The 27,323-nt window shown below is 51.1% G+C and overlaps 2 protein-coding genes across 6 annotated transcripts; both read right to left on the bottom strand.

Annotated features, from left to right (window-relative positions):
- Positions 1-2,626: 2,626 nt before the first annotated feature.
- PPCDC (phosphopantothenoylcysteine decarboxylase) lies at positions 2,627-16,426 on the bottom strand. 5 transcript variants are annotated; one of them, XM_039732344.1, is made up of 6 exons: positions 16,149-16,426; positions 14,303-14,467; positions 10,084-10,179; positions 7,708-7,836; positions 5,832-6,000; positions 2,627-3,220 (listed from the first exon to the last, which is right to left on the bottom strand). In XM_039732344.1, exons 2-6 carry the CDS (start codon positions 14,453-14,455, stop codon positions 3,135-3,137), a joined length of 633 nt encoding a protein of 210 aa, XP_039588278.1. In that variant the 5' UTR covers positions 14,456-14,467; positions 16,149-16,426; the 3' UTR covers positions 2,627-3,134. The 5 variants fall into 5 exon arrangements, with proteins under 5 accessions (XP_039588278.1, XP_039588271.1, XP_039588305.1 ...); XM_039732337.1 differs by having other exon boundaries at positions 16,159-16,426; XM_039732371.1 differs by lacking the exon at positions 14,303-14,467.
- A 1,173-nt stretch (positions 16,427-17,599) lies between these two features.
- SCAMP5 (secretory carrier membrane protein 5) lies at positions 17,600-24,717 on the bottom strand. Its single transcript, XM_039732287.1, has 7 exons — positions 24,631-24,717; positions 23,149-23,225; positions 22,725-22,853; positions 20,912-21,068; positions 20,159-20,260; positions 19,881-19,998; positions 17,600-19,772 (listed from the first exon to the last, which is right to left on the bottom strand). Exons 2-7 carry the CDS (start codon positions 23,153-23,155, stop codon positions 19,578-19,580), a joined length of 708 nt encoding a protein of 235 aa, XP_039588221.1. The 5' UTR covers positions 23,156-23,225; positions 24,631-24,717; the 3' UTR covers positions 17,600-19,577.
- Positions 24,718-27,323: the final 2,606 nt, after the last annotated feature.

The following is a 27,323-nucleotide window of genomic DNA, read 5'->3' as shown; positions in this document are numbered from 1 at the left end:
TGTGGTGCTGGTGCCAAGGAGTCTGTGCCCAGCCCTGCTGGGTCTTTTGGCAACCACCTTATCTCCAGTCAGGGTCATGCAGCTGCTTCCCAGCATCTCCCAAGTCAGGAGGGCTGGCCAGACAAAAAATCAGGCACATGGAAAGCAAAACATGAGGGCAGAGGTTGGAACCACCACTGTCCCTTTGGATCATCTCCCTTTCCCACTGTCACTCCTCTTACAGGAGGAAGATTTGTGTCTAATGGCGTTGTTTTGAACCCTGCCAGAGCAAGGAAAGGAAAAAACCTACCAACACCTCCTGTTCTCACTTGCCACCGCTGATCTGTCACCCTGTGGCAACCCCTGGCCTCCCTCAGGGCCTGGCTGGGCTGTGGTTGGGGACAAACCCACTTCCTGCCACCTCACGTGCTTTGGGCATCGGGAGTGGGCGGCAAGTGCCAGCTCTGGATCCCCGGGGTGCAAAGCCACTGCACCAGGTGCATCACAGAGACACCACTGCTCAAAGGCTAAATATGGGGAGGTTTTGTCACTTTTTTCAGATGTTCTTTTCCTGCTGTAGGCTCCCAAGATGGAGGAGTGGGATGGGACAGGCACTGAGATGATGCAATTCCCATCCCAAGTCAGGCTGGGGAGCCAACTCCTGATCAAAGCCAGACCAAAACAGCACCACTGCATCTCCATCCTCCTCCAGTGCTCCCCAAATCCAGGCAGCAAAGGGATCCCATCGAGTTTGGGATGGGGGCAAGCAGCCAGAGCCAGGGATGCTGAGAGGCACGTGCAAGCCCAGAAAAGGAGGTGGGCTGCTGCCTTGGCTCAGCTTTTGTCCTGGCTCTTTAGCACTCCCAAGCCATGCTGAGAGAAACAGTTTTAAGCAGGATGAATGAAATTGCAACACAGCAGGATTCATGGGAGTGCTGCCTCAGTCATCTGAGAGTTTCATGGGAAAGTGAAACAAAAAATCAGCGTGTGGCTCAAAAAGAAGAGCTGAAGGAAAGGAAAAAAGCTCATGGGAAGCGTCTCGGGCATGCCCTGTGAACCTGGGTCACACAGAGAGCTGTGAGGGATGGAGGTGTAAGCCTGAATGCCCCGAGGGATCCATCCCTCAACACCTCTTGCTGACCTCACTGACTAAGGAGAGCCTGGCAGTGCCTATTGCCCAAGCTGGCACAGAGCCCTGGTTTGGAACCAGCTCCTTCATCTCCACCCCAAGCCTCATCCTAGAAAAGCACTGTCCCAAAGTCACCTCTTCAAGCAGACAGGGCTTTCCCCAGCTCTATTCCTGCTCCTCTCCACAGGGAGCAGCTCTTGCCCACGGGCTGCTGCAGCTCCCTGGCCACGTGTGGGGACCTGTACCTGTGCCAGGCTGGAAGCTGCTCCTGCCTCCCAGAAGGAGCTTAACTGTTTCTTCTATTTGCCCTGAAGGAAAGGTGGTTTGGGCACAGGTTTATCCCAGCCTGGAAAGCTATCACAACCTGCTTCCAATGAAAAAATCACAGCAATTGTGCAGAAGATCACTTTTCAACATTTCTGGAGCAGCTCAAGGCAGCAAAGCAGGCTTGGAAGAGAGGAAGGTTCTTATCAGGAATGTGGTGTTTGTCCTGGGATAGAGGAATCTCTGCTGGATTTTCTGTGCTGCCAAGTGAAGGAGCAGGAGGAGGGACAAACAACTCCAGGCACAGCAGATAGCTATAACAGATCCCAAGGACAAGTGCCAGTTGTAACAGCCAAAACACACATTGTCCTGTGAGCAGAAGAAACACCATTCACATCAAAACTCAGGGAAGCCAGAAACATCTCTGCTACTGTCAGTGAGCTTAAGGGAAGGGCCTCTGAGAGGCTGAGAGCATGAGCAAATGATGCAGGTCACTCCCCAAATCCTGGCAAAATGCAGAAGTCACAGCCACAACACCACTACAGCCCTCTGTGTGAGCCACAAGCTCTGCTCACACCAGGATCCTTCTCAGAAATTGTGACTCCTTGGATTTCTGTCAGTGGAAGAGTCAAAACAGGGAAGGTTCAGAGGTTTTATTTGTGTGAGATGGGTAAGTTAAGCAAACCTAGCCTAGTGACCTCTTCCCTCATGCACAGCAGGCTGGAGGTTTCCCTCACAGGCAGGATGCACATGCTGTACTCAAGGCCTCAAATTTGTTTGGGTTTAGTCAAAAATGAACTCTGTAGGTCAGCAGTGCTCTGCTAGAGCAGTATGTTCCACAGCTCCCAGTCCCCTCAGGAGCAAGACTGTGTTCCCAAGGAAAGGCTGGACTGGGGGAGCCCTGCCTGGTCTGACCCACAGGGGCACAGGATTTCCCAATTTATTCATGCCAGGCAGTACATTTTCAAGCTGAAAAGGCCACAAAGGTGAAGTTTCACTTTATTCCCATGGGAAACATGCAGCCTTGGTTTTCCATGAGGGCCTGGCCTGCTTGTTTCCTGACTGGGGCACCCAGATGGGCAGGAGGCATTTTGGAATGAGGTTGATATCTGCATCCCTCTCCAGACACAGCTACAAAAGAGCAAAAGGACTGCAGAGCTTTCAGTCAATTTTTTCTCTGATAAAACACCCTAAGCAGACACAACTTAGCAAAGATACTGGCCAAAGCAGTTACAAGAGGCAACTCATCAGGGGTAGGATTAAAAACTCTTTTTTATTAAGTACCCAGAGGGAAAATCTGTTTGGACAGTGACTCCTGCTGGGAGGAACATGCAGCCAGCACAGCTGTGGACCAAGCTCTGGAGAGCAGGAATGGTCCAGGAGACACTTGCTAGAAGGGGCTGCAATTACCCTGCACCAGAATTTGCAGGGCCTTTTCCCCTCTAGAACCACAGGAGCTCCAACACCTTCTGCAGCCTGCCCAGAACAGAGCAGGTGTGAAGCACTGGGGGCTGAGCAGCCTCAAACAGTTACTCCCAAAATACCACAGGGTTTTCCACACTAAAGCAGCACATTCTTGGCTCTGGTTTTTGAAAGTCTATGGTGAGTACCACATTTCAGTTTGGCAGCAGCTGGAAGACAGCCGTTGGCTCCTTCTGTTGGAGAGCAGCTAAAGGTGTGCAGGGCAGCCAGCCCAGCTTCCTGCTGGCTTTATCTCCAAACCATCAGGAAGGCACAAAACCACCATTTACATGCCAAAACATCAGCTCTGCCTTGGCACATCCTGATCTTCAAGGATCCTTTTAACTCTTTCCACGATGGTCCACACTTCTGCCATGGCACCTTGGCCTGCAGGGCAAGAGCAAAACCACATGGTGAAATCCAGGGTGGGGCAACCTAAAGAGAGTGTGGGGAGCAAAATTCCCTACCTCACCTCCTTTCTCCAGGGTATATTTCAATTCAAAATTGTGTGATTTCAGTATCTTTCTGAAATGGTCTTTGCCTATACAAAAGACTTGACAAATCCATACCATTCCCATGACTCTGCCTGAAGGAAAGGACCTCCATTAGAGAAAGCTGTTGTGGGTTCCCACCAGCCTGAATCCTGGGAGCAACTCCTGGAGAAGGCTGAGTGCTGGACAGAACAAAATGCAAAGGCTTTTCCTTTGGGCCTGGTTATCTGCCAGTTATCTGCCACATCTGATCTGTGTTGTGCTGCTGCTCTCCTTTGAAGCAGTTTTAAACTCAGGTTCAGAATTTTAAAGCCTGAGAGGATTAAATCACTTTGTCTAACCTTGTGTGCTCAACTCAGCACTGGGAACTGAAGCCATTCACTCTTCTAATTTGTCTGGAGCTGAGACAAGATGCTTCTCCCACAGGTATTTGTCTCTTGGAAGACTGAAAAGGAGTCTCTCTTGGTATTTTATTTTGCTGGCTAATTAATCTCATAACTTACTACTCAGAAGAAATTAGTTCTGGGAAATGTCATTTTCCTCTTTTTCAGACCTGTAAATCCCAGGAGGTCTGGAGCATCCTGTGGACAAGCTGCAGGCAGATTTGGACTTTTCTGCTCTCCTAAGCTCAGGGAGAAGAGCTGCACCTGACAAGAGACACACCCTCTGCATGCTCTGGCAGAGCTACACCCTTCCAGAACACTTCCAAGGTCTGCTTTCTTCCTCTACCATCCACTTCTCCAATACCTCTGGCAATTCAGTGCTGGATTTTTAGGTTTAGCAAAGCAAACTCTTACAGCACAGCTCATGCCTATGGTGGAAATCTGCCAGTGTGCCAGGCTCCAGAAATCCAGTCATGGACAAAGAAGATAATGGCAGTGTGGAAACTATCCAGTCAGGAAACTCAGCTTGCTATTCTAATTCTTTTAGCTGGACTTCCTGTCTAAACCCACCCTTTAGTAAAGGAGAAAAATTCATCAGATAAAACTTGGGGGCAGTAAGGATCTGGTGCATTTCAGGTGAGACCCAACCACAGGGGGTGAGGAAGAGAAACCTCCTAGAGCAAAACAAACCACAACATCAACAGACAAAACTGGTGCAAACTGAGTCTCTCCTGCACCACATGTGTGAGCTTTGTTACGTGCTACTGGTGTGGAAACCAGGGAAACCCCTGCGTGGATGGAAGCCACAAAACCAAAATGAGCTGGAAGAGGCTGTGGGGTGAGAGGCCTGAGAAAAGGGGAAGGGGTGAAAAACCCGTCAGTTGTGGAAACTACTCTGGGTCTTCAGAGAGACTGAATCAATTATTGCCCTGCCATAATCTCCCTACAGGCTGCAAGGGGAAGTGCTGGTGTTTGCCATCAGGAAGATCTTGTTGGGAATTGACTCAGGAGCACAAGTGGAGTCCAGTCAGATGAGGCTGCTCCTGGCATCCCTGCATCCCTCTCCTCCAAGCTCCTTCAGGAGTTTGCTCTCACAGCTCAGACAGCTGAGCTGGATATGAAGAAATTTGATGTAATCATGTCTAAAATCCCAGTGGAAGGCTAATCCAGGACATTTCAACTGATGTCTGAGTTACTTGACTACACTTACCTAATCGTAAATATTTCTTAGTTTTCAGTTTAAAAAATGGAGGCATTGCACCTACCTAAGGATTCCAAAACTAAGCCAGGCCTAGAATTTAACCACGAGGGACATTTTAACAGCCTGTCTTTGTCACAGACTCTTTATTGAACTGACAGGGTGGTTAAAATCCTGCTGGAACCAGGCCTGCAGGCTGTGGCTGGAACTAAGGCGTGTTTTACAGAGATTTGCCCAATGAAATTTTAATAAAAAAGCAAATCCATTCATCCAAGTGGTTTGTATCAAAACCCTTCCCAAAAGTCAAAATACCTCCATTTAAAGCAGCTACTAAAACTCAAATGAGACCATTATTTCTTAGCACTGTAAGCTAAATGTATTCAGTCTGCACTTCCTCCACACCCCTGTTTCACTTCACAGAACTCTGGTGTCAAAACCCCAAATCAAAGCTTGTTTGGGAAGCTAAAAAGTAACCCAGACAACAACAACAACAATAACAAATGTTAAATGTGTGTCCAGCTACACCCCCAGCCACATCTGCAAATGGCTTTTCTTACTGTCTGCACTCAGGGATAAGATTTAATCCCAGTGATGGAGCTGAGGAACTGGGGCACAATGAAAACAGCCCCCAGTCCCAGCAGAGGGCAAAGTCAGGACACCCAAATCCCAGGTTGGTAAAGCTTGCCACAGAACCTTCCTTCTCTTTGATCTCCTCTCTTCCTGAATGAGCATTGCTGTTCACTATCAGGCTCAGCTGGAAGCTCTTAAGGCTATTTAAAAATTAATGATGAGGGATAACACAGGGCAAAACTTCAGGGTGTTTGTACAAACTGTGGCAGTTCAACACCTCTGGCCACACAGCAAAAGGCAGCTCATCCCTCCAGGACAGGGAGGAAAAGGGGCAGGAGCCACAGAAAAGGACTGACCTTCATCTCCACACACCAGCTTCTTCACCACACAGGGGATCTCGGTGTAGCCAAAGGCCTTCAGCTGCTCCACGTGGCGAGCTGTGAGGGGATGCTCCCACATGGCCGTGTTCATGGCTGGGCAGAAGAGCAGCGGTTTGCTCAGGTCCCACGCGCGGATCACGCAGGTCTGCAGGAGACACCGTGGCAGGGCTGGGATCTCCTCACTCCCTCCCATCCCTCTGCTGCACCTTTCCAGCCTGATTGTTTTGTCAGCACAGCTGGACCAACCCATGGGCTGAGGTTAATTTGCAGCACATTCCAGCCAAGCTCATCTCTGACAGGCAGGAAAGATGAGGGAGGCTACCCAGAGGATAAACCCCACCGTGCTCCAGCCAGCAGCCCAGGCTGGAGCAAACCAAGCTGGGAGAGGATGTGTACAGACTGTGTGGGAGATGGAGAAACTGAGAGGTGGCTACAGATCACACTGGCTACAGAGACACCCCCGGGGCAACACTTCAGATAACAAAGATGAACACTGAAAGCTGGCAATGAGGCTTTCTGACATGAAATGCCAGCTGGATCCTTAACTCCCTGCAAGGGAAGCAGTGCTGCTTCCAGGATACAACAGAGGAGAACACGAGCACATCTGGGCTGCTGCAGGAGATGCTGGCAGGTTACAAGGCATCTGGCAGCTCCTGTGTGCTACAGGCAACCAAATCTGACTCCTCAGCACTTCCAGACAACCAAGAATCACCTCATCCCCTTGGAAAGATAATGCTGGTTGTTCTTAGTGCAGTGTCCATTGGATTCCCCAGGCCTTGCAGCACTTCAAACAAAGGAGCTTCCAAGGGAGCAGCTCTGATCACAGAGTCTTACAGGAACCCTGCCCATCCTTTTCTATATCCTGTGACTTGAACCCTTCCCAGCACAAGGAAATCTGATGGAATCTGTTCTGAAGTGCCAACCAGCACCTCCAGCACTCACTTTCCTTTCCTGGACCTGCCTCTTCCCTTCACAAGGCTCTCAGAGATTGGCAGGAGCCTGTGAAGCCACACATCCCTGACATCCATCCTGAGCTCTTCCCTCAGCACACCCCCGAGGGACCCAGAAGGACAAGACACTGCTTGTCCCTCCCACAGCTCTTTGTGGTTTCTCTCAGATCCCCAGTGATCTGCTCTGGGTGGATTTTGTTCATTTATATGCACTTCTTACCCAAAAGGCTGTAGGTCACACAGACCTACAGCTTCCTGAAATCTTTTGTGTGATTAATGCTGGCCACAAAACATTCAGCCCTGCTGAAGGTTCCCAGCACCCAACAAAGAAGCACACTCCCTCTTATTACAGTTTCTGATTAGGCTGAAGAGCCTCAAGAGCCCTTTAAATACCAAAAAACAAGCCTGAACAAGCAAAATCCTCTGTAGTTGAGGCTGGGAGGTAAGTGGGCATAAGCATGTTTGAAAGTCTGTGCTATGTTAGGTGAGGGAGGTGGTGAAGTAGCAGGAAGTCAACAGTTTTATCTGATCTCACAGGTGTCTTTCCAGATTGTATTGAAAAAAAACAGAGGAACTCAAAAAAGAGTGAGTGTGTGCTTGTGTGTACAAGTGACAGAGAGAGAGGATGGAGGCAGAAAGAAATAGCACCCTCCAGAAAAAGCAGGGAAGACAAAGCAGGGATTGGGAAATGAGATGAGAGACAGCTGAGGAGTGGGAATGGATTTCAGGGAAGGAAAGAGAAGGAGCAGGGGAACTATGCTGGGGAAGAGAGAGACAAGCAGATGAAGGGGGAGTGCAAATCTCACTGTTGGTGACGCTGCAGAAGCACCAAGGTTCCATGGAGGCAAAGTCAGGCAGTCCTGAGGGGTGGCAGCAGGGGCAGGCAGAACCTGGGTACTCACCAGCAGGTTGTCACAGATGCCATTGGCGACCTTTGCCAGCGTGTTGGCATCCAGAGGTGCCACCAGCATGAGGTCAGCCCAGCGCCGGAGCTCAATGTGCAGCACGGGGTCCGAGCGGCCCTTCCACAGCTGGGGGGGACACAAGGTGGGCAGCACCAAACCCTCACACCTCACCAATCCCACCCCAGGAATCACAATTCCTGATGGAATTCCTGTGGAATTACGCTTATGGAATTCAAGGGATGGCAGTGGATGGGGGAATCCTTTACCTACAAGACAATTCACACATCTGACAACCACAGGTTTCAACTAGAGCAAAGAGCTGTCCTCATCCACAGCATCCCTTAGCTTTGTAATTATTCCTAAGAGCTCCATCCTTCAGCCAGCTGAGCCAGGCAAGCACAAACCAGGGTACATTTCCTGGGGAATCCATGTGATTTGTAAGCTTCACATTGAAGTGAAGCTGCCCACTGGCTTCTCACGAGGTACAGACCCCTAAGTGAACAAGTCACTTTTAATTAGGATGCACAACCCTACTCACACTCAAAGCAGCAAAGGGAACCCTCCTAAGTGCTGCAGGGAACAGTGTCCTGTTGGTTTTCTCCATGATGGATGAGGTTTATACAGTTTGGCACTTCTCTCCTCTCTCAGCTCTTTGAATCACAGAATGGTTTGGGCTGGGAGGGACCTTAAACCTCACCTTGTCCCACGGACAGGGACACCTTCCCTTGACCAGGTTGCTCCAAGGCCCATCCCACCCCAAACACTTCCAGGGATGGGGCAGCCACAGCTTCTCCTTGACACACAATTGAATGAATATTTCTATTTTCTCTAAAGCCCTGAATTGCTCAAGAGAACCCTGATCTTAAGAGCTCAGCTAAATGGGAAAGAGTCCTGAGAAGCAGCCAACAGCACGAGGTGCTTATTCCCCAGAGGAGACCCAACCACAGGCCAGCACGGGCTGTGTCAGGGCCACAAACTGCTCCTCCTCTGAGTCATGGGAAGCCACAACAAAAAGGCAGCATCCGAAAAGCCGGGGCTTCCTGAACACCTTTCCCACCTCCTCCACTCACCTCTGTGCTTTCTTGGTGTTTTATTGTCAGAGTGAAGGATCTCACAAAGAGATGCTGAGCAGGCTGTCACAGAGAGCCCAGAGGAGGCCATCAAACTCATCAGAGATGGAGCACTTCTCCCATGAGGAAAGGCTGAGAGAGCTGGCAGTGTTCAGCTCAAGAAGAGAAGGCTTTGGGATGACCTAATTGTGTCCTTCCAGTGCCTGAAGGAGCCAGCAAGATGGAGGGAGGCTATTTACACGGGCCTGGAGCAACAGGACAAGGGGGAATGGCTACCAGCTGCCAGAGGGCAGGTTAGATGGGATACTGGAAGAAATCGTTCCCTGTGAGGGTGCTGAGGCCCTGGCACAGGGTGCCCAGAGAAACTGTGGCTGCCCCATGCCTGGAAATGTTCCAGGCCAGGTTGGATGGGGCTTGGAGCAACCTGGGATAGTGGAAGGTGTCCCTGCTCACGGCAGGGGGGAACTGGATGAGCTTTGAGGTCCCTTCCAACCCAAACCAGTCTGTGATTATTTCCCACCACAAGGGCTCCATGCCTGCTCTCCAGTGTACCAGCAGACCTCAAAGCCTGACCTGCAGCTCTTCTATCACCCCACTGAGGGCTCCTCAGAAACAAGTGCCTGAGGCTGTAGCACCCTGGGATCCAGTAGGTATCCACCAATCCCTGGGAACAGTCAGAAAGTTTCCTGCCATTGCCATTGGTGTGTGTCTGTCCACTTAAAAGTGATGCTCGTGCGTGAGCAGGAATAGGGGTAAGGAGAGAGCACCTTGTGCTCAGATCAGCACTGCAAAGCAGGGATGCAATGTATGGAAAAACAAATCTTGATGCTTGTACAACGAACCTCTTCATACTCAAGGGCTCTCAAAGTGTGTCAGTAAAACTGCAGTGAGGCGAAAAAGCCGTTTCACAGGAGCAGAGATGTTCACAGCCCTGACAGCTGAGCTAAGGAGAATGAAGCTGCTGCCTGCGTGACAAGTATGACTCATGACAAGCACCAAACTTGCTCACCATGGCTCTGCAGTGGCTGTCTTGACATTTCCTGACACTCCTCTCAGAGCAGCTGGGCCCAGGGTGGAAAGAGACCACTGCTAGCCTCCCTGCCTGCTGCAGAACAAAATCCTGCACTGCATCAGGGCAGCCTCTCTCCTCCTCCTCCTTTACAGCATGTTCTTCAAAAGCCACATACCAAACATGTATTACGAGACCAAGGAGTGAGTCTTGGCTCAGGTTTAAAAAAGAACTAAGTGTGGTTTCTTGCAAGAAAACTTCAGAGGAATGCTTCTATTTGCAAGAACAACTCACCTGCCACTCCTCTTCATCACCATAGAGGGTCACAGGAATCTCCTGGGCATTGTAGAAATGTTTTGCTCTCTCAGTAGTGACCACTTTCACCTCGAGCTAAGCAGAAACAAAAAGACCACTGGTCAGACTTGAGGACAATTTTGAAGATTTTGTGGCTTCTCAGAGAGCCTCCCCTATTCACAGCTGAAAGGCCAGGCCACCACAGGAGCCAGAAACTCATTTCATGTCTATCTAAAACAGGCAGGTCCTCACCTGCTAAGCAAAAGGGAAAACCTCTGTGCAGCTGTGTCCATAGCACAGGGTTTCTGTGCAGCAAACCAGTGCCTTCCACAGAGACAGACTGGGTGAACACATGAGGGTTCTTTCTGAAATCTCAGATAAACCTGCAAAGCCACTGCAACCTTCATTTGTTGGTGTCTGCTGGGGAAAGCCTATCCCATCCTTCAGGTGTTTATCTGACACTCACTTACAAAAGGTGCTGAGGTGAACCTCTCATTTCCTCCTGCAGAAATGAGGAAAAGGGGCCTTTTCCCTGTTTTCTATGTGTCCTGCAGCTCTGATAAATGTTGCCAGCAGCTCCTGCCACAGGCAGTGAACCAGAGGTGTCCTCCACACACCAGGGTCAGCCAGTGTCAGCTCTGCATGCCCAGACTGCCCATGTGGGACATGGAGCTGAATTTCCAGCTGCAATTCCTCCCAAGGATGCTCCTTAAATTGGTCAACACCAAAACACATGGATGGAGCACTCTGAAGACTAGTAATGAGGAAGATGAACCTCAGGCTGCTGATTACAATGAAAAACATCCCTTTTCCATGGTATTGGCCACTGCCTGCTCCTTCCAGCATCTCCCAGACCCACTGCATGGTTCTGTTGGTCTGAGAGTGAGATGGGGAGAAATCAGCCCCAGAGCAGCTCCTTTCTGCTGGAAAGCAGTGCCTTGAGGTAGAAAACTTATGAGGCACTCGGTGTTTGCACTGCTTGCTACAATCAACTGCTGGAAACCTCCAAGCTCCAAGAAGTTCTCTTGGAGCACAGCAGCAATGATGTGACAGAGCACATTAATCCAGTTCCCAACACCATTTATTCCACTGGGAACAAGGCAGTGTTGGCTCTTTGCATCCTATGAGACTAGATAACAGCTGGGAGCAGTGGAAAATCCCAGCCTCGGCATATTGTGCTCACTGGTAATTTCCCCCATTTTCTGAAGGAAAAGTGACAGGATAATAGAGCTACACAACACATTTTTGGTACTGTACATTTGCTTTTCTGCCTCTTCTAAATGTCTTGTTTTTCTTGAAACACCCCTGGCTGGGAATGACAGGTGTTCATAGTGTTTTTGAGGGTGAAGATCACACTCAGAGGCATTAGCTAACTGTATTATTTCCATGCTAACCTCACCCCACAGGAAGCTGCTCGAGCCAAGCAGCGACACCCACAAAGGCGCTATCGCCGCTCCGCTGCGCCACAGGCTTCGGGCGAGGTGTTAACCTCAGTCTGCAAGAAAAGTTTTTAATTTATTTATTTATTTGGGGGGTTTAAAGGCCACTGTGCAGTTTCAAGGAGGATGGCTGCTCTCTGAAGTGGTGCTAGTGAAAAAAAATTTATTTCTTCCAAGCATAAGCCTAGGATTAGGGAATAGCTCTGGCTGTCGAGCACTGCATTCAACCATTCCAGGCCAGAACATTTCACAGGGATATTCAAGGAGTCTGAGTGCTGGCTGAAATCCCACCAGCCCCCAAGAAAGTTGTTTTGCGAGTTAAATATTCTCCCTAATGAAGGTTTTCTGCTGGGGTGGGCTGCTGGCTCCCTTGTTCTCAGCAAATCCTTCAAGTCCCTCCAGGTACTCTGGGAAGAGGCCAGTGTTCTCAGCATTACTTCAGCCTACATGGTTTATTCTTTCTATTTACCTGGCACACCCTCTGCTTGCCTGTGGATATCTTCAACAGCAAAGGCAGTTTGGCCACACTCAAACTCCCTCAGTGGAGACAGTTTAGATTAGTTAAAGGTCTTTGGCTTAAGCCAAATCTCCAAAACAAACCTTACCACAAAACTGCTCTCCCGTGTTCAGGCAACACTGCAGGTCTCTGATAGAGGATTCTCGTGGCACAACCCTTTCTGCTCAGGGTGAGGAGGTGCACGTGGTTATTTCTGAATGGCTTTCTCAGTTCTGACACCAAAATCTTTCCAGGCAGCCTGAGCACAGCAGCTCCTCTGTTAAATGGCACCTACAAGCTGAGGCAGAGGCTGCCTGGCAGCTGCACAATGAAATGACAATGATTTCAACCTGAAGTCCAGGTGACATCCTGGAGCTTCAAGAGCAAGACATTTTGCCCACCAAAAAGTCTGTCCTTGCCTTTCTTTAACCTAGGATCACAGACTGGTTTGGATTGGAAAGGAAATTAAAGGTGTCCCACTGCCACCCCCTGCCATGGACAGGGACACCTTCCCCTATCCCAGGGTGCTCCAAGCTGTGTCCAACCTGGCCTTGGACACCTCCAGGACAGGCCAAGGATAATTCAAGCAAAAGGCAGTGAGCTGTCACATCCACTGGCACCCTCGAGGAGGTGTTAAAGTTTAATGAGCAGCAAAAGCACTCTGCCAAGTCGTTCAGCACAGACCATTTCAGGCAGAACATCAATTTAAGCTAACCACTCTGGTTGCAAGCCTGCGACCACATCTCCTCTGGTATCAAAGCCATATTCTGCTCCTGCCCTGCCTGCTTTGTGAACTTCTGCTCCAGCAGTAAAAAATTGATGCAACAGCCTGGTGCAGGATCTATGAATACCATAGGAAAGTCACACTGACTCAGCAGGCCTTGAAATCACAGCAGAAATTAGTAAATAACTTGGATAAACAAGCTTTTATAAACTCCTGGATGTCTTACTTTTGCTTTTTCTGCCCTAAAACCAGTGGCCACCAAGCCTGCACTGGATGTCACAGACCTCTAGGGCTGCACAGAGAGCTCAAGTCCAGCTGTCTGCAGCTTTTAATTATGAAACAAACACTCAGAGAGAAGCAAAGGGTTTGAGCCACATTCCTACCACGGGTCATTTGCATTCTGCCTGTCACCTGCACAGAAGGATGTGCTAAGCTCCAGGAGCAAAAGAAAACTGGACAACAGCCAAGCTAATCCAAGAGGGAGAGGATTAGAACATCTCTGGCTCTAGGCTGATCACCCCATTCCCTGATGTCATTTTTCTTTCTGTCCTTATTTCAGGCTGGGACCTTTGACCTTGCTAATCACATCAGGCCAAGTCATAAATTAACTGAGGCCTCACTTTGCCACACATGCCTCACCTCCAGGACCCTTTCCAGCTTGGACAATAACATCAACCAGATAAACCAGCACCCCCTCTGCCTCTACTCAAGGGACCCACAAGGTACAGCCTCCCAAAGCATCCCAAAGGAAATTCATGCAGCAATCTCATCAATAAATCTGCAGATTTCAGTGCACCCTCTTGCCCCTGCCACTCTTTTCCTTCACTGCTCCAAAATATTTCCTCTATTTCTAAAAACCTGAAAGTTTTCTACGTTTAACTTTATCCTACAGCAGAAAAGAGCACATTTCCCTCCCTGATCAGTCACCAGTGGCCCCTGCTGGGCACCTCTGTTACTCCAGACAACAAATAGTAAAAAAATACTACACAGACACATATAGCAGCTTGTGTTCTCCATTTCTGGTTTTACAAGGCCTGTTCTCCCTTTCTGGATCACATTTGGAAAAGCCATATCCCACCCATGGAAAACTGCAATACCCTGGAGATTCCAAGTTTCAGAAGCATCAGAAACCCTTCTTACAGGATTGCAGAAACCTTTCTTAGAGGATTGCAGAAACCTTTCTTACAGGATTCAGGGCAGCCACACAGAGTTGGCAGGGGAAAGTAGATCAAAAGACCAAGTATTCATTGTCTGAGGCACACAGAGGATGAGGGGGAATGGCTTCACACTTGTCTGCAACCACATCTGGTAACTTGACTGACCAAGGACAAAACTCCAGGAAAAAAAAATACCCAAAGCAAAGATCTTTTCAAGTACGAAATGCTAAGAAAGAAAATTTTTAAAAAATAATTTTAAAAGACAGGTGGAACCCTCCTGACAGACATTTTTGAACTAAGGGCCTCCAAGGAGGAACTTGTCATTTCAGCAGAAGCCATGTGATCACTCCTCAAAACCAGGGTAACTCCAGCTTTGCAAAGCTCCACCAACAGCTTCACTCACCCCAGGGATTTTCAGCAATTCTGCCACCAGCAGGGGCAGCTTGAGGGCAGCCACGCTTCCAGTCACTCCCACCAGCACACGGAATTTTTCCTGTGCCCCAGATGAGCTGTTTCCTGCAGGAATGCCTGGTTCTGGCAGGGAGATGGGCTCCATGCTCCAAAGCAGCTGTGCAGGCACAGGGAAACAAAGACACTGCACTGACAGAGCCTCCAAGCACAGCTCCAAACCCAACAAACTCCCAGCAGAGGGATCTGCCCTGCACTCTGCAGGACCCAGAGCCATCCAGAAAGGTGGGATGACTCTGGGTCATGCCCCAACATCACTCATCCCACAGGGATTTCAAGCTCCAGAAGAACTTTAAGGGCAGCTCAATGTTTAATTACATTTTTCTCCTCCTAAAACTTGAGCAGAGAGACCACAAAAGCACCCTGGTAAAGTTCATGCCTCCCAAAATTAAGACTCCCACGTGTTGAACATGGTCCAGAATTTAGGGCAGATAAATAAATCAATTTGGGATAAAACTTTACACCAAGTTCTCTAAAGGCAAACAAACCCCTGCTGAGTTGCTTTCCCTCTGTATTCTCTGGTGTTTAATAAATGCACAGAGATGCCTTAATAATTAAAAATGTGGGGCCTCACTGCATGCACAACCATCCTGTTTGTCACCGTGTCCCTAAATATTAACAGCAGCACTACAAATCATTCCCCAGCAGCTCTAATTCGGGTCTGCTGCTTCCTCCTGGCCTCCCTGTGCTGATAAAAACCAGAAATTAATGTTTTGCTGGGGAACACTGACACAAGTGTCTCAAATATAATCAATTAAGGATTAAGCAGCAAAGAGCAAATGCAGTTCTTGAAAAATCACTGCAACCAGTAAAGTTTGTTCCATTTTAGGGGTGTCCTTGCTGTTCAAACTGTTTGGAATCACTCTGGGTGGAAAGAAGAAGATGGACACAGGCTGTCCTGATTTTTGGGAGCAGCTCGGGGTTTGGAAAGAGGAATTTCACAGGGTCACAGCCTGGTTTGGGTTGGGAGGGAAATTAAAGTGACCAAATCCCACCCCAGCCACGGGCAGGGACACTTTCCACTAAAAGCCCAATTTCAGCATTGCTGATTAGCAAGGGTAATTAAGAGGAGAGGAAATGTAGCAGGACATTGCCTGAGAGATTCTAATGCCACCACCACCGTGCTTCACATATTTATCTATATCTAATTAAAATAGCATTATTATGATGATTATTTATAAATAATTAAAATTACTATCTACTTAAAGTATCCTTAGGATGTTCCCAAAACATCCACAATTAATTCCACCAAAGCATCCACAAATTAAGCGTAATTAAGAGGCGAGGAAATGTAGCAGGACATTGGTTGAGATTTGAATGCTACCACCACGCTTTACATATTTATCTCTATCTAATTAAAATCACATCATTATTATGATTATTTATAAATAATTACACTTATTATCTACTTAAAAGATCCCTAGGATGTTCCCAAAACATCCACAATTAATTCCACCAAAGCATACACAAATTAAAGCCTGGGTACTAAAACGTAAATTTCTAAATAGGCAGCTTTAAAAATGCTTACAAAGCAATGATAAAAAGGATATAAATTATAAAATTATAAAACAATTATTAAAATTGTAAAATAATGTTAAACACGCTAAAACAATGGTAAAAATGTGAAATTTTAAAATTTCAAATATAAAAATAATTGCAAAAATAGAAAAATAGTGGTAAAAAATATAAAATAACGGCAAAGGATTGTAGTAAAAGCTGTATGTATAATAACATAGGTAATATAACGATATAGTAAGTGCTGGGCCGCGCTTTGCTCTTACCCAAACGCACCTGTGGGGAAGCAGCCACTAGAAAACAGGCAACTCACAGGCCCTTAAGGGTTAATTAAATCGACTTTTAATGCGGTAGCGGTGCTGAAAACGGCTCCAAAGGGCCGCACACGAGCACCGAGAAGCCGCGGGGGCATCCAGGAGGTGACAAACAGCGCCCCGGTACCGCCCCGGGCAGCGCCGTGAGGGGAGCGGGGCCGTGACGGGAGCGGGGCCCTGAGGGGAGCGCGGCCCTGAGGGGAGCGCGACAGTGAGGGGAGCGGGGCCCTGAGGGGCGGGACGGCGCAACGGAAGTGCGGGGTGCCAGGAACCGGCGCACGCTCGGCGCTGATTGGTGCGCGCTGCTCCCGCCCGCGGCGCTGATTGGTGAGCACTGCACCTGCCCGCGGTGATGATTGGTGCGCGCTGCTCCCGCCCGCGGCGCTGATTGGTGCGGGCAGCGCGCGCGGCCGGCGGGAGGAAGGGGTGTCATGGCGGCCCCCCACGGCCCCGTCCCGGCTTATGGCGGCCCTGCTGCCACCCGGGAGGGCTCTGTGCCACTCTGTGCCAACGGCAGCGGGTGGCTTCAGGCTGCTCAGGAAGCAGTCCTAACGGGGATTCTGGCTCGTGGCAAGGTTTTGGAACGGAACAAAAGCCAAAAATCTCGGCGTAGGAGTGCGTGGGGAATGGGGTCGAGGAGAGGGTCTGAGGGCTCCTCAGGTGGCAGGGGTGATATCTGAGCCTAGAAAAGTGCTACACACCAGGAGTGAAACCTTTCTTGCAGGATTCAGGGCAGCCACACAGAGTTGGCAGGGAAAGTGGATTAAAACACAGAGTATTCATTGTCTGAGGCACAGACAGGATGAGGGGGAATGGCTTCCCATGCCAGAGGGCAGGGTTAGGTGGGATGCTGGGAAGGAATGGTGCCCTGGCACAGGGTGCCCAGAGCAGCTGGGGCTGCCCCTGCATCCCTGGCAGTGCCAGGCCAGGCTGGACGGGGCTTGGAGCACCCTGGGGCAGTGGAAGGTGTCCCTGCTGGAGGAGCTGTGAGGTCCCTTCCCACCCAAACCATTCCATGATTATGGGGGCACGATGGATCTGGGGCAGCCTGTGGTGCAGATCCAGCTCAAAAGCAGCAGTTATTTGGACATCCCTTCGATACTGGCTACGAACAACCAGCAAGGACAGCGAGAGGCAGAGAGAGCTGCGCTCTGCTGACTGCAGGACGTGGAAGGCGACAGGGACCCCTCAGGAAAAGCCCAGCCCTCTTGCCCAGCAGCAGGAACACCCCATCTCTCCCACCCCGTGGGCTTCAGGAGCACCACGCTTCAATCACAGCCACATCAGCCCCACGTGGAGCAGGGACAGCTTACAAATAACCCAGGTGAGAACCAGGGGCCGAGTTTCCACGGGGGGCAACATTTCAGCACTCACACACTCAGGAGACACATCGGAGAGGAGCGTTAGGTGCTGAAGCAATGTCTGTTAGTTACAGCTCGTTACAGTTATTATTGATGCATCTTATTGTCAATGCAAGAGGTGAAGTCACTTAATCCATCATTTCTCAGACACGGATGACAGAGCACGTGGTTTGGCAGAGTAAGTTTTAGGCGAGCTAGAAATGGATTGCACAATATTTAAACCTGATTAAGTACATAATAGGCTTAGCAAAGGATTACTTTTCTCCTGACATTTTATACATAAATATATATACACACACACACACAGACAGGCATTTTATCAGTAGCTGCATTTTAGTCTGGTCAAGAGACGACTGCCTATTGCAGAATGACTGGAGTGACACCCTTAAAAAGGAAACTAGTCTTGGTGTGCTTTGCTGGAGAAGAGAAGGTCTTTTTGGGGTGATTCTCAGGGATGGGGGTCACATCCAAGCATCACTGGAGGGCTGGAGGGGACAGATACGGGGCTGGGGACTCGCACAGTCCTGGCTGGTGGCACACTGAGCTCCTTCCCTGTGCCAGGCAGGAGATACTGGAGCCAAAGGGCTGCATTGGATTCTGTTTGGGCTGCTTTTCGAGGACTTGGAGAAAAAATTGGCTTATTTAAAGTGCATTTAGAGTTGAAAAGCATCTCAGAGAAGTAGCTTTCCCTACTCCTGCCCTGCAGCATCCATCCCGTCTATGCTCCCACTCATAACCTTTTCCAGGGTGTGCCAGTCACCTTCCCCAAGAAGTGTTGGTCTGAGCTCAGCTGCCTCCTGCTAGGGTGCAGGATCATTATTTAATGTTCAACATCCCCAAACTGGGCAGGAATTCGGGCCTGACAGGGATTTCTGCACCAGGAAAACTCAGAGCCACATCTCACCACGCTTTTCAGGAGCGCAAGCGAGCAGGAGTCCTTCCCTCCAGCCTGGAGGTCTCCTTAAGAGACTTAAATTAGCACAAACCTCCAAAGCTAACGGGGGCAAATCTTGGCCTGGCTATTTCCATGAGCAGGGAGACTGCTTGGATGTGCTGGGACATGGGGTGGCAAGATTTGACCCGCAGCCTTGCCCAAGCGTATGTCCTCTGAGGAACGCTCTGATGCTTTTACAGCTGCTTTTCAAAACAGAAGCCTTTAAAAAAAACAGACTCAGGATGCAGAATCTGCAATGGGATGGTTGTATCCCACAGGGAAAACCTGTCCTTGCTCCCCAACACACACACACACGTGCACACACACACACTGGTCCTCCACGTTGAAGTGTAAACTACTCACAACACCACACACTGAGAGAAGTTGTAGATCCTGAGCCAGGGTGTAGATTAGGAATCTCTTGGCTTCCAGCATATCAACAGCAAGATTGAGGGTTTCTTATATTTTTTTCCCTTTTTTTCTTTTTTTTTTTAATCCTAAATCAGCCAGCCACCTGCTAGTTAAAATGCAAAATAAAAAAGGAGAATTCCCAGGATTGCTTGCCCTTGCTGAGATAGTGGCAAGTGGCTGGACACTACCAACTGAAAGAGAAAACTCACACATGTCAAAAACCCGAGGTTCGGGGCTTGTTCCAAGAGGGAAGATGGTTGCTGGTTGCTCTTTTTCCCTTTTTGGGGGCATGGGGGGGCTTTTGGCTGATGAGGTTCTAACGTACACCTATCACCACAGTAATTAAAAAACCACCACCGTACACTATTCCACAGGGAAAAAGAAGACACGTGAACGGACACTGACTACCACGCACAACAAGAGCCCTGCAGGTCAACTCATGGCCTCTTCAGAATGAAAAAGAAAAGTGAAAAGAAGAGCTCAAGACAAGAAAAACAGGAAAAAAAAAAAAAAAGGAAAGAAAAAATCCCAAAGGATCTCGTTACAAAGACGGGAAAAGAACCACCATTATGGTACACTCTGACTTTCTGAGACAGCTGCAGAAACTCGGCTCAGGCTTCCTCCTCCCTTTTTCCCCCCCAGCTGTTCCTCCCGAGGACAGAGTCCCGCTGCTGCTCACATCTCGTTGGAGTAGGTGTAGTTGGGGGTGGCCGAGTACTGCGTCTCGTGCTGCATCATGGCGCCCTGCGCCGCCCCCATGGCCGCGTTCTGGGCCGCCTGCTGCACGTGGGGATTCTTCCAGGCCCCCGTGGTCCACTCCTCCTGCGCCTTGCTGAAGCTCCCGCCGCTGCCCCGGTAGAACTTGTGCACCTGCAGGGAAAATCCAGAGGGGCTGAGCGTCTGCAGCTGGCACGGCGCTCCCGGGGTGGCAGGAGGGCCACCCAAAGCGATGTGGAACCCGTGTGTTTGCTGCCATACCATGGTGAGAGCAATGAAGGAGAAGACTGCCATGGCTGTGAAGAGCACGGTGGGGATCAGCATCACCACAGCTGAGCCCACGTTGGTCCCAAAGAAGGAAATCGCTGCAATCCAGCCACTGCAAGGAGATGGAAACAACTGGTTCATTCAACAGCTCTCTCAAGCTGCCAGCAGCCCTCCCAGCTCCTCAAACCATCTTCCCCAAGGAGAGAACCAGTAAGGACACTAAAACACCACAGTGACCACCCTTGTACCCAACACAGCAGCATTTTCCTTACCAGACCCCCCATCCAGGGATCCCCACTGCCTGGATAATGCTGATCACCAGCTGGGCCATGAAGGTGAAGAAGAAGGCCATGAAGCTGAAGGAACTGTCTGTCCTGCAAGAGAAGGTTCAGTCACTCCTGCACCTCCATCCCTGCTGCACTCCAAGGGAAGGGAGATGCTCCGACGTGTCAGACCTGGCCATGGTTTAGCAGGAGGGTGATGAAAAGCAAAATTAAAGGCAAAGGAGAAACTACAAGAGGCTGAAGGTGGTCAAGGGACAGCTGGGAAAGCCATGGGGCACCAGACCCTCCCTATGGCTCAGTCATCTGAGCTTGAGGACATCTATGTTGGTACACAGCTCTCGTCTCACACCACCCCACATGGGGAATAAATACACCCCTAGTTCTCTAGCTTTGGGAACTGACCTCAACACCATGGGTAATCCATACAAACACCTCGAGGATTTGTGGAAAAATGTAAGAGATGCCTCAGGGATGAGAGGGAAAGTGGCACCCCAGCTGCATCCTCACCACTGTCCCCCACCACTGCACAGAGGCACAAGGAAGGTGTCCTTACATCACCTGCTGGGGGTTTGGCCCCCAGGAAATCCCAAACACTCTGGTTTTGAAGGTTAGAAAGTAAAGCTAAAGGGCTGCACAGAAAGGAATTCCCCCAGTTAGTCAGGCAATGCCCCAAGCTAAACACTGACCATTTAGGAAGGAAAACCAGGCAGAAAGAAGCCAGGCTCAGGTGCGACCACTTACTTGAAAGCTTTGTAAATAGGTCTAAACCAGCAGACATAGGAGCAGGGCGTAAAGAGAATGAGCCAGAGAATTGCCAGTCCAAAATTTACAGCTCCGCCGCCTCCAATGAGCCACGCGAGGCAGCCCACGAGATTCACTGCCAAGGTGATGCTGTTCACTGCAAACACACACACACACAGAGCAGAGTAGCACGGACGCAAGGGAGGCACCGAGACACCAAGGACCCCGACCCCAGAGTCTTGTCCTAGCTGGAATTCCCTTAAATTAAGCTGGGAGTACATTCCCGGGCTGGCTGGGCCGGAAGGGGTCAGGCCTCAGCTGAGTGTAACAGGAGGAAAATCAATGTATCACTCAGAGTTGTAATTCCCTAAGCAGTTCCTGGGCTCTGAAGATTGGCAGGAGTTGCTCCTATTGAGCCAGGACACATTTCCACTAACAGAAGAAAACTGGAGGAATTGTGGTGAAGTTTTTTGCTTGCTCCAGATACATCTTTGCTGAAGGAGCTTGTGCAGGAGCTCCCCGAGCACCACTGAGAGCCAAAATCCTGAACTCCTGACCCCGCCTCGCCGGTTCAGGGGGTGACACATTTCCCTCGCCCACCCCTGCTGGGGATCAGGCCACACAAGGGCTCCGACTATGAGTCCCAGCTCAGCAGACACAGGACAAAGCAGAGAAGGCTCAGCTGCATTCTGACGCCTCCGAGTTGGGAGAATGATTCATTATTTCGACGAGAGCGAAAGCCCTCCCACCGCCGCCTGCCTGAGAGCTGCAGCTGGCAAGGGAAGGAGCTCAGCTGCCCTAAAGGACACGAAGGGACCTTCCAGCCACTGTGCTGGCTGTCTGAGGGGTGGTGGGGAGAAAATGACCCAGAGAGGAGCTCCAGAGGCAAAACCCAAGGGACAGCGACTGGCTCTAAGAGCTGGTGCTGAGGAGCAAGGACCAATCTCTGTTACATTAAGAGGAAGAACATCCTGGTTGGGATGGGGAGGGAACTGAACCCCCCCAAGAGAGCTTCCCCAGGGAAGCACAGCTTTTTTCCTCCCATGCCTTAAACAAGTGAACCCTCCTGACATGATGAAGCTACCCCAGGGTCACCTCCCTGACGGGACACAGTCCCAGGGATGCCAGGCTGGTGCCATGCCAAAAGCAGGAACACACAACCTCTGTGGTGTTAACTCAGCTCTTCCTAACCTGCCCCGAAAGCACAGGGCACTCCCTGGGCACTGATGCTTCCAAAGTTCAGAGGAAATGCCTGATAAGGGAATTGAGTTCTAGAAAGGAATGAAATGCTGGTGCCAGCTTGTCTAGAGTTGTGCACTTTTCCACCTATGCTGGGGTGTGACCTGTCCCTGGCTCTGTTCCCTGCCCACATTTGGTGAAGAAGAGAGATCCAGGATAGCTGGAAGGGCTGGAAGCTGGTGACAGCTCTGTTAGCACAGCACGGCACACAGAGGCATGCAAGAGGAACAGGCAAGCTCTGGGAAGCCTCAAGCTCCACACTTTGGGGAGCAGGCACACCAACCCTCCAGTGTGAGCCGTCTCCTCCTTACAGCAGGATGTCAACAGCACCACCAGTGACCCTGGGACACTGAGCCAGCTCCACAGCTCCATCCTGGAGGCTGGCAGGGCTGGGATCCGTGGGATGCTGCAGCCCACCTCTCATTCCTGAGTTTTTACAGGAGACACCAAGGCCTGGAGGGGGAGAAGGGCTTCCCCTGACCTTGCCCTGCCCTTTCAGCTGGCAGCTCCCAGAGGAGCAGCCTTTGGAGAGGCAAACAGGTCCCACTGGAGCCATTCCCACGCAGCCACTCACGCATCCAGAGGTAGTAAAGCCGTTTGGCCATGGTCCGGTGCTGCGGCGGGATCTCCGCGTCGAAGTCCTGGTAGAAACATGGCTTCAGGGGGATGAACTTGGGCAGGGGAGGGAAGTTGTTCACCTTTTCTGCAAGGGAAAGTTTCACTGCTGTCAGGCACTGCCCAGAGCTGAACAGAAGCCAAGAGGCTTCCTAAATAACCCAAAGAATTGACAAATACACAGGTGTTTTTTACACAGGAGTAAAGGATTCCCCATGGAAACCAGCACCAACCCACCCAAAAGGTTCAAATTCAGCCCTCACTGGATCCACACCTGTGGATTCATGGATCCTGCAGCCATGGACACCCGCCACCCCACTGGTGACTAACAGGGTGACATTATGGCCAGAAAAGCCCACGATGATCTCCAGAGCCCCCCGTACCTGCCATGCTGGCACACACTCAGCCTCTCTGCTCCTCAGGAAAAATACTTGGGAAAAACGTGGGAGCTTCAGCAAAGCTGGAGGAGAATGAGAGAAAAAAAGGTTGATTGAAGTGGTCAGGGATGCCTGCAAAAGCCTTCACCTTCCCCTCGTTCCCAAACAACTCAAGGACAGCAGTTGGCTTCAATTCTGTGACACTCTGGACTGTCACACATCCAGGCTGGCACCTGGCTGGCAGTGTGATAAATCCTGGCTCCCCTGGCTCAGGCTTATGCACCAGTAAAGGCAGAAGATTACGAGAGGATCCAGTGATGTGTGGCCTCCCACTCCCAACTGACCTACATCCAGGAGAGGGCCAGGTAGGGCAGCAGGGAAAGGAGGTGGTTGTGGGCAGATTGAAACCCTCAAGTTCATGACCTGCCCCCAAAATAATTCTTTAAAAAATGTATTATTGTTATTTTTTGCTGAATTCCAGCACAGGCCACTACCTGGCTGCCTCGTAGCTGCCATCTCTGCAAGCCCAAGCCAAAAACAAGGCCAAAAAGGGAGCAGAAAATCACAGCAGAGAAATCAGCAGGAAAAAAAAATAAATCAGTGGCGATTGTCACTAATGAGTCACTTGAGTGCCTGGCTTAACAATTACTCATGTCATTTGGCACCTCATTCCAGAGCATGCAGGTGGGAAATGGGGAGCTCGGCATCCCAGGACCTTCCCTGACCATTCCATGCTCAGCTCTGTGCCAGATGTGAAAATTACGGCGAATAAAGCCAAAAATGAATACCTGAGGTTTTAAAGAGAAGGGTGAAGATGGCGTATCCCCACCTGCCTGCCGGTTTTGCCCTTTCCCAGCTATCCAGGCAGCGGCCAACACATTTCCCAGGACTCGGGGTCCCGGCAGCTGGTGCCTGGGGCTCCCGGCAGGATGTGGGGGCTCTCTCTGGGGGTCTTTTGGCACGCCAGGGCTCGCCGTGCCCCAGATCCGCGGCAGCCCCCGGATGCCTCCATCCCGTGCTATAAATACGAGCTCCGCCCGGCCGGCCCGAGCCACGCGTGCCGGGAGCGGGGACACGCGGCCCGCACCCAGCCTGGGGCCACAGCGATAAATCCGGTGGGGGTTTGTGCAAAATCACAGTATGGATGGGAAAGGGACGGGGCATCACGGAGGGGACGGCACCGAGGAGAAACCGCTCGGGTGCGTTTGGGGAGGGCAGGCAGGGCTCGGCATCCCCGCTCCCACGCAGCCCCACCTCAAAGCCTCCCAGCAGCGGCCTGGGTCGGGGAGAAGGGCGGCCCGGCCCCCGCCCGGTGCCCGGTGCACCCACGCGTGTGCAGGGTCACCGGGCCGTCCCCACGCCGCGCATCCCCCCCCGCAAGCGGCTGCAGAGCGGGAGGTCGGTGCAAAGGGCGGTCAGCCCCCTCGGGGGGAGCACCCAGCGCCCTCAGGCCGAGGCGTTTCCCCTCTCCACACCGCCGGCACTCACCACGTGGCGTGACCCGTCCCGGCCCCTCCGGTCCCCGGCGGGTGGCGGCGGCCGCCCGCCCGCCCGGTGCTGCTCCTGCCGCAGCGATGTTCTATGGGGTTTGGGGGCCTTTATAGAGCTGGAGACTCCATGGGGCTGGAATGTTCTATGGGGTTTGGGGGACTCCATGGGGCTGGGAGTGCTCTATGGGGCTTGAGGGGCTCCATAGGGCTGGGGGCTCCATGGGGCTGGAGTGCTCTATGGAGCTTAGTGGATTTTACAGGGCTGGGGATTTCATGGGGATGGGAGTGCTCTATAGGGCTGGGGGCTCCATGGGGCTGGGAATGCTCTATGGAGCTTGGGGGTCTTTACAGGAATGGGGGGTTTATAGGACTGGGAGTGCTCTATGGACCTTGGGAGCTCTATAGGGCTGGGTACTCCATGAGGTAGGGAGTGCTCTATGGGGCTTGGGGGGCTTTACAGGAATGGGGGCTCTATAGGACTGGGAGTGCTCTATGGAGTTTGGGGGGTTCCATGGGGCTGGAAATGCTCTATGGGGCTTGGGGGGCTCTATAGGGCTGCCGGCTCCATGGAGCTGGGAGTGCTCTATGGATCTTGGGGGGCTTTACAGGAATGGGGCCTCTACAGGGCTGGGAGTGGTCTCTGTGCCTTGGGGGGCTTTATAGAGATGGGGATTCTGTGGGGCAGGGGTGCAGTTACCCCTACCCAGGGCATGGCAAGCACTATGTGCGTAGAAGACCACCCTCAGAAGGGCAGGGGGTCTTGGGGACAGCCCCTGGCAGGGCACACTTTATTCAGGAGGCAATGGGAAACCAGCAAGTCCCCACCAGCAGGGCCGAGTTTGGGGTACTCCATATCTTGATGTGCTTCCTCAGTAATTAATTGCTTGCATGAAGGGCAGAGGACATGTTAATTACTTTTGCCAGTGATGCCAAGGTTGGGATGTGGAGGGCAGGGGAAGGGACTGGACTGATTCACAGACAGGGTTCAAAACTCCTAAAAGGGATATAGATCCCAAATCAGGATGAGAGCTCCATAGGCTGTGTCCCTTGTTCTCTGTGTCAGCACGCAGAGTTCTGTGCACACCACTTGTGATGGAGAAGGAAGACTTGCTCACCATATGATGATTGACAAGTCTCGTCTTTATTCCCGAATCACCGATTATTATACACCCTTTAATTAGCTCATGCATAGTGCAAAATCCCAGCTCACCATTGGTTAACTAGCTATCAGCTAACTACGTGCTGGTTTTGGTATAACTATCACCACTTTCCCAGGCTATCCCGCTCTACCACCTGTGTCTGTGCATTACTTCATCCGTGGGCCAAGGACACAGTTTAATTGGAATGGCAACTCCCCTCACCTTCTATCTTGGTCAAATTAATCTCACTGTGAGCTTTAGCTCGGAGCCAGCTTGTTACAAAGCTCTCAACACACTTGGACCTCCTGCCTTAGTGCTTGTGAGAATATCGTGAAATGTTGTGAAAATTGCTTTATTTGACAACTAAATCATCCTCCCTTCCCGGGGTGCAGCCTCGAGGGTCATGGAGGGGCAGCAAGGACAACATCCCACCAGGGGAAGATGAGAACAGCTGGGCAAGGAAGCAGCAAAATCTCTTTACACCAGTGAGCCCTGGTGGCCAAACGCCTTGGGCAGGGGAACAGCGTTGCTGTGGGGATGCAAGGAAGGAAACCTGGCAGAATCAGGGAAAATGCCTGCTCCACAGATGGTAAGGTAGAGGGAAGCAGGAAAACCAGCGTGCCACAGATGACCCCATAGCAGGCAGCCCAGCTGTCCACTCTGACCCCTTTCTGGGTCTTGGACCCTGAGCTGCTCCCCTCAGAGAGCAGGGACCCCTGCACATCCAGCTCCATGCCCTGCCCAGCAGCAGGGGAGGAAAGGGGGGTCAGGGATGGGGTCATGGATTCCCACTCCTGCCAAGCCCTGGGGATGCTCAGCGCCTTGGAGAGCTGCTCTGGCTCTGCCTGTGGGCACTGAGCACACTGGAGATTTGGGGCTGGATTCTTGTCCCTTATTTCTTTCTCTCCAAGCTTTTTCTCACCTGAATTTCCTGCCCACCTGCATCTCTGCTGCCTCAGCAGCTTCCCATTCCCCTGAGGCTTTGGGAATGGTCATGTACCGAGCTGATCCTTGCCCTCAGCACTACCACATTCCTGTCTGCCTGCAGGCTTTCCAGTCGGGGATATTGAGGAATCAATCCAGGGAGTGCCTGCAGAGCCAAGGGATAACAGGGGGAAGAGCCTCCCTGCCCATCCCACACTCCCCAAGCAGGGCAGGCTGGGGAGGAAGGGCAGGGCCAAAGAAAAGGCTGGATCAAGCAGCAAATTCCCAGCAAGCAAACAGGTTCAAAAACAAGGAAATCAATCCACAGGTACAGTTTAGGCTCAGTCTGTCAGTGGAGTCCAGACCAGCTGCAGCTGAGCCAGAGGCCAGTTCTGACATAGCTGAGACTAGGACTGAGACCCCTGGGCTGAGCTTAAAAAGAGCTCCTGGGCCATGGGCAGGGTGGGTTGGATCCCAGGTGGGGTTGGTGAGGAACATTCAGGTTTATTAATGCCCTCAGGGTCCTTACAGCATCCCTCTGCTTATCATGCTGGAGCTCTGCAAAGGGATTTGTCTTATGAAAGGGATTTTTCCCTTTTCTTTTACTGTCGGGCTATTCAAAACGAGG

Source organism: Passer montanus, unplaced genomic scaffold (assembly GCF_014805655.1).
Source record: "Passer montanus isolate IOZ18808 unplaced genomic scaffold, ASM1480565v1 scaffold111, whole genome shotgun sequence".
NCBI classification, from domain to species: domain Eukaryota; kingdom Metazoa; phylum Chordata; class Aves; order Passeriformes; family Passeridae; genus Passer; species Passer montanus.
This window is presented reverse-complemented; position numbering and strand designations above follow the sequence as displayed.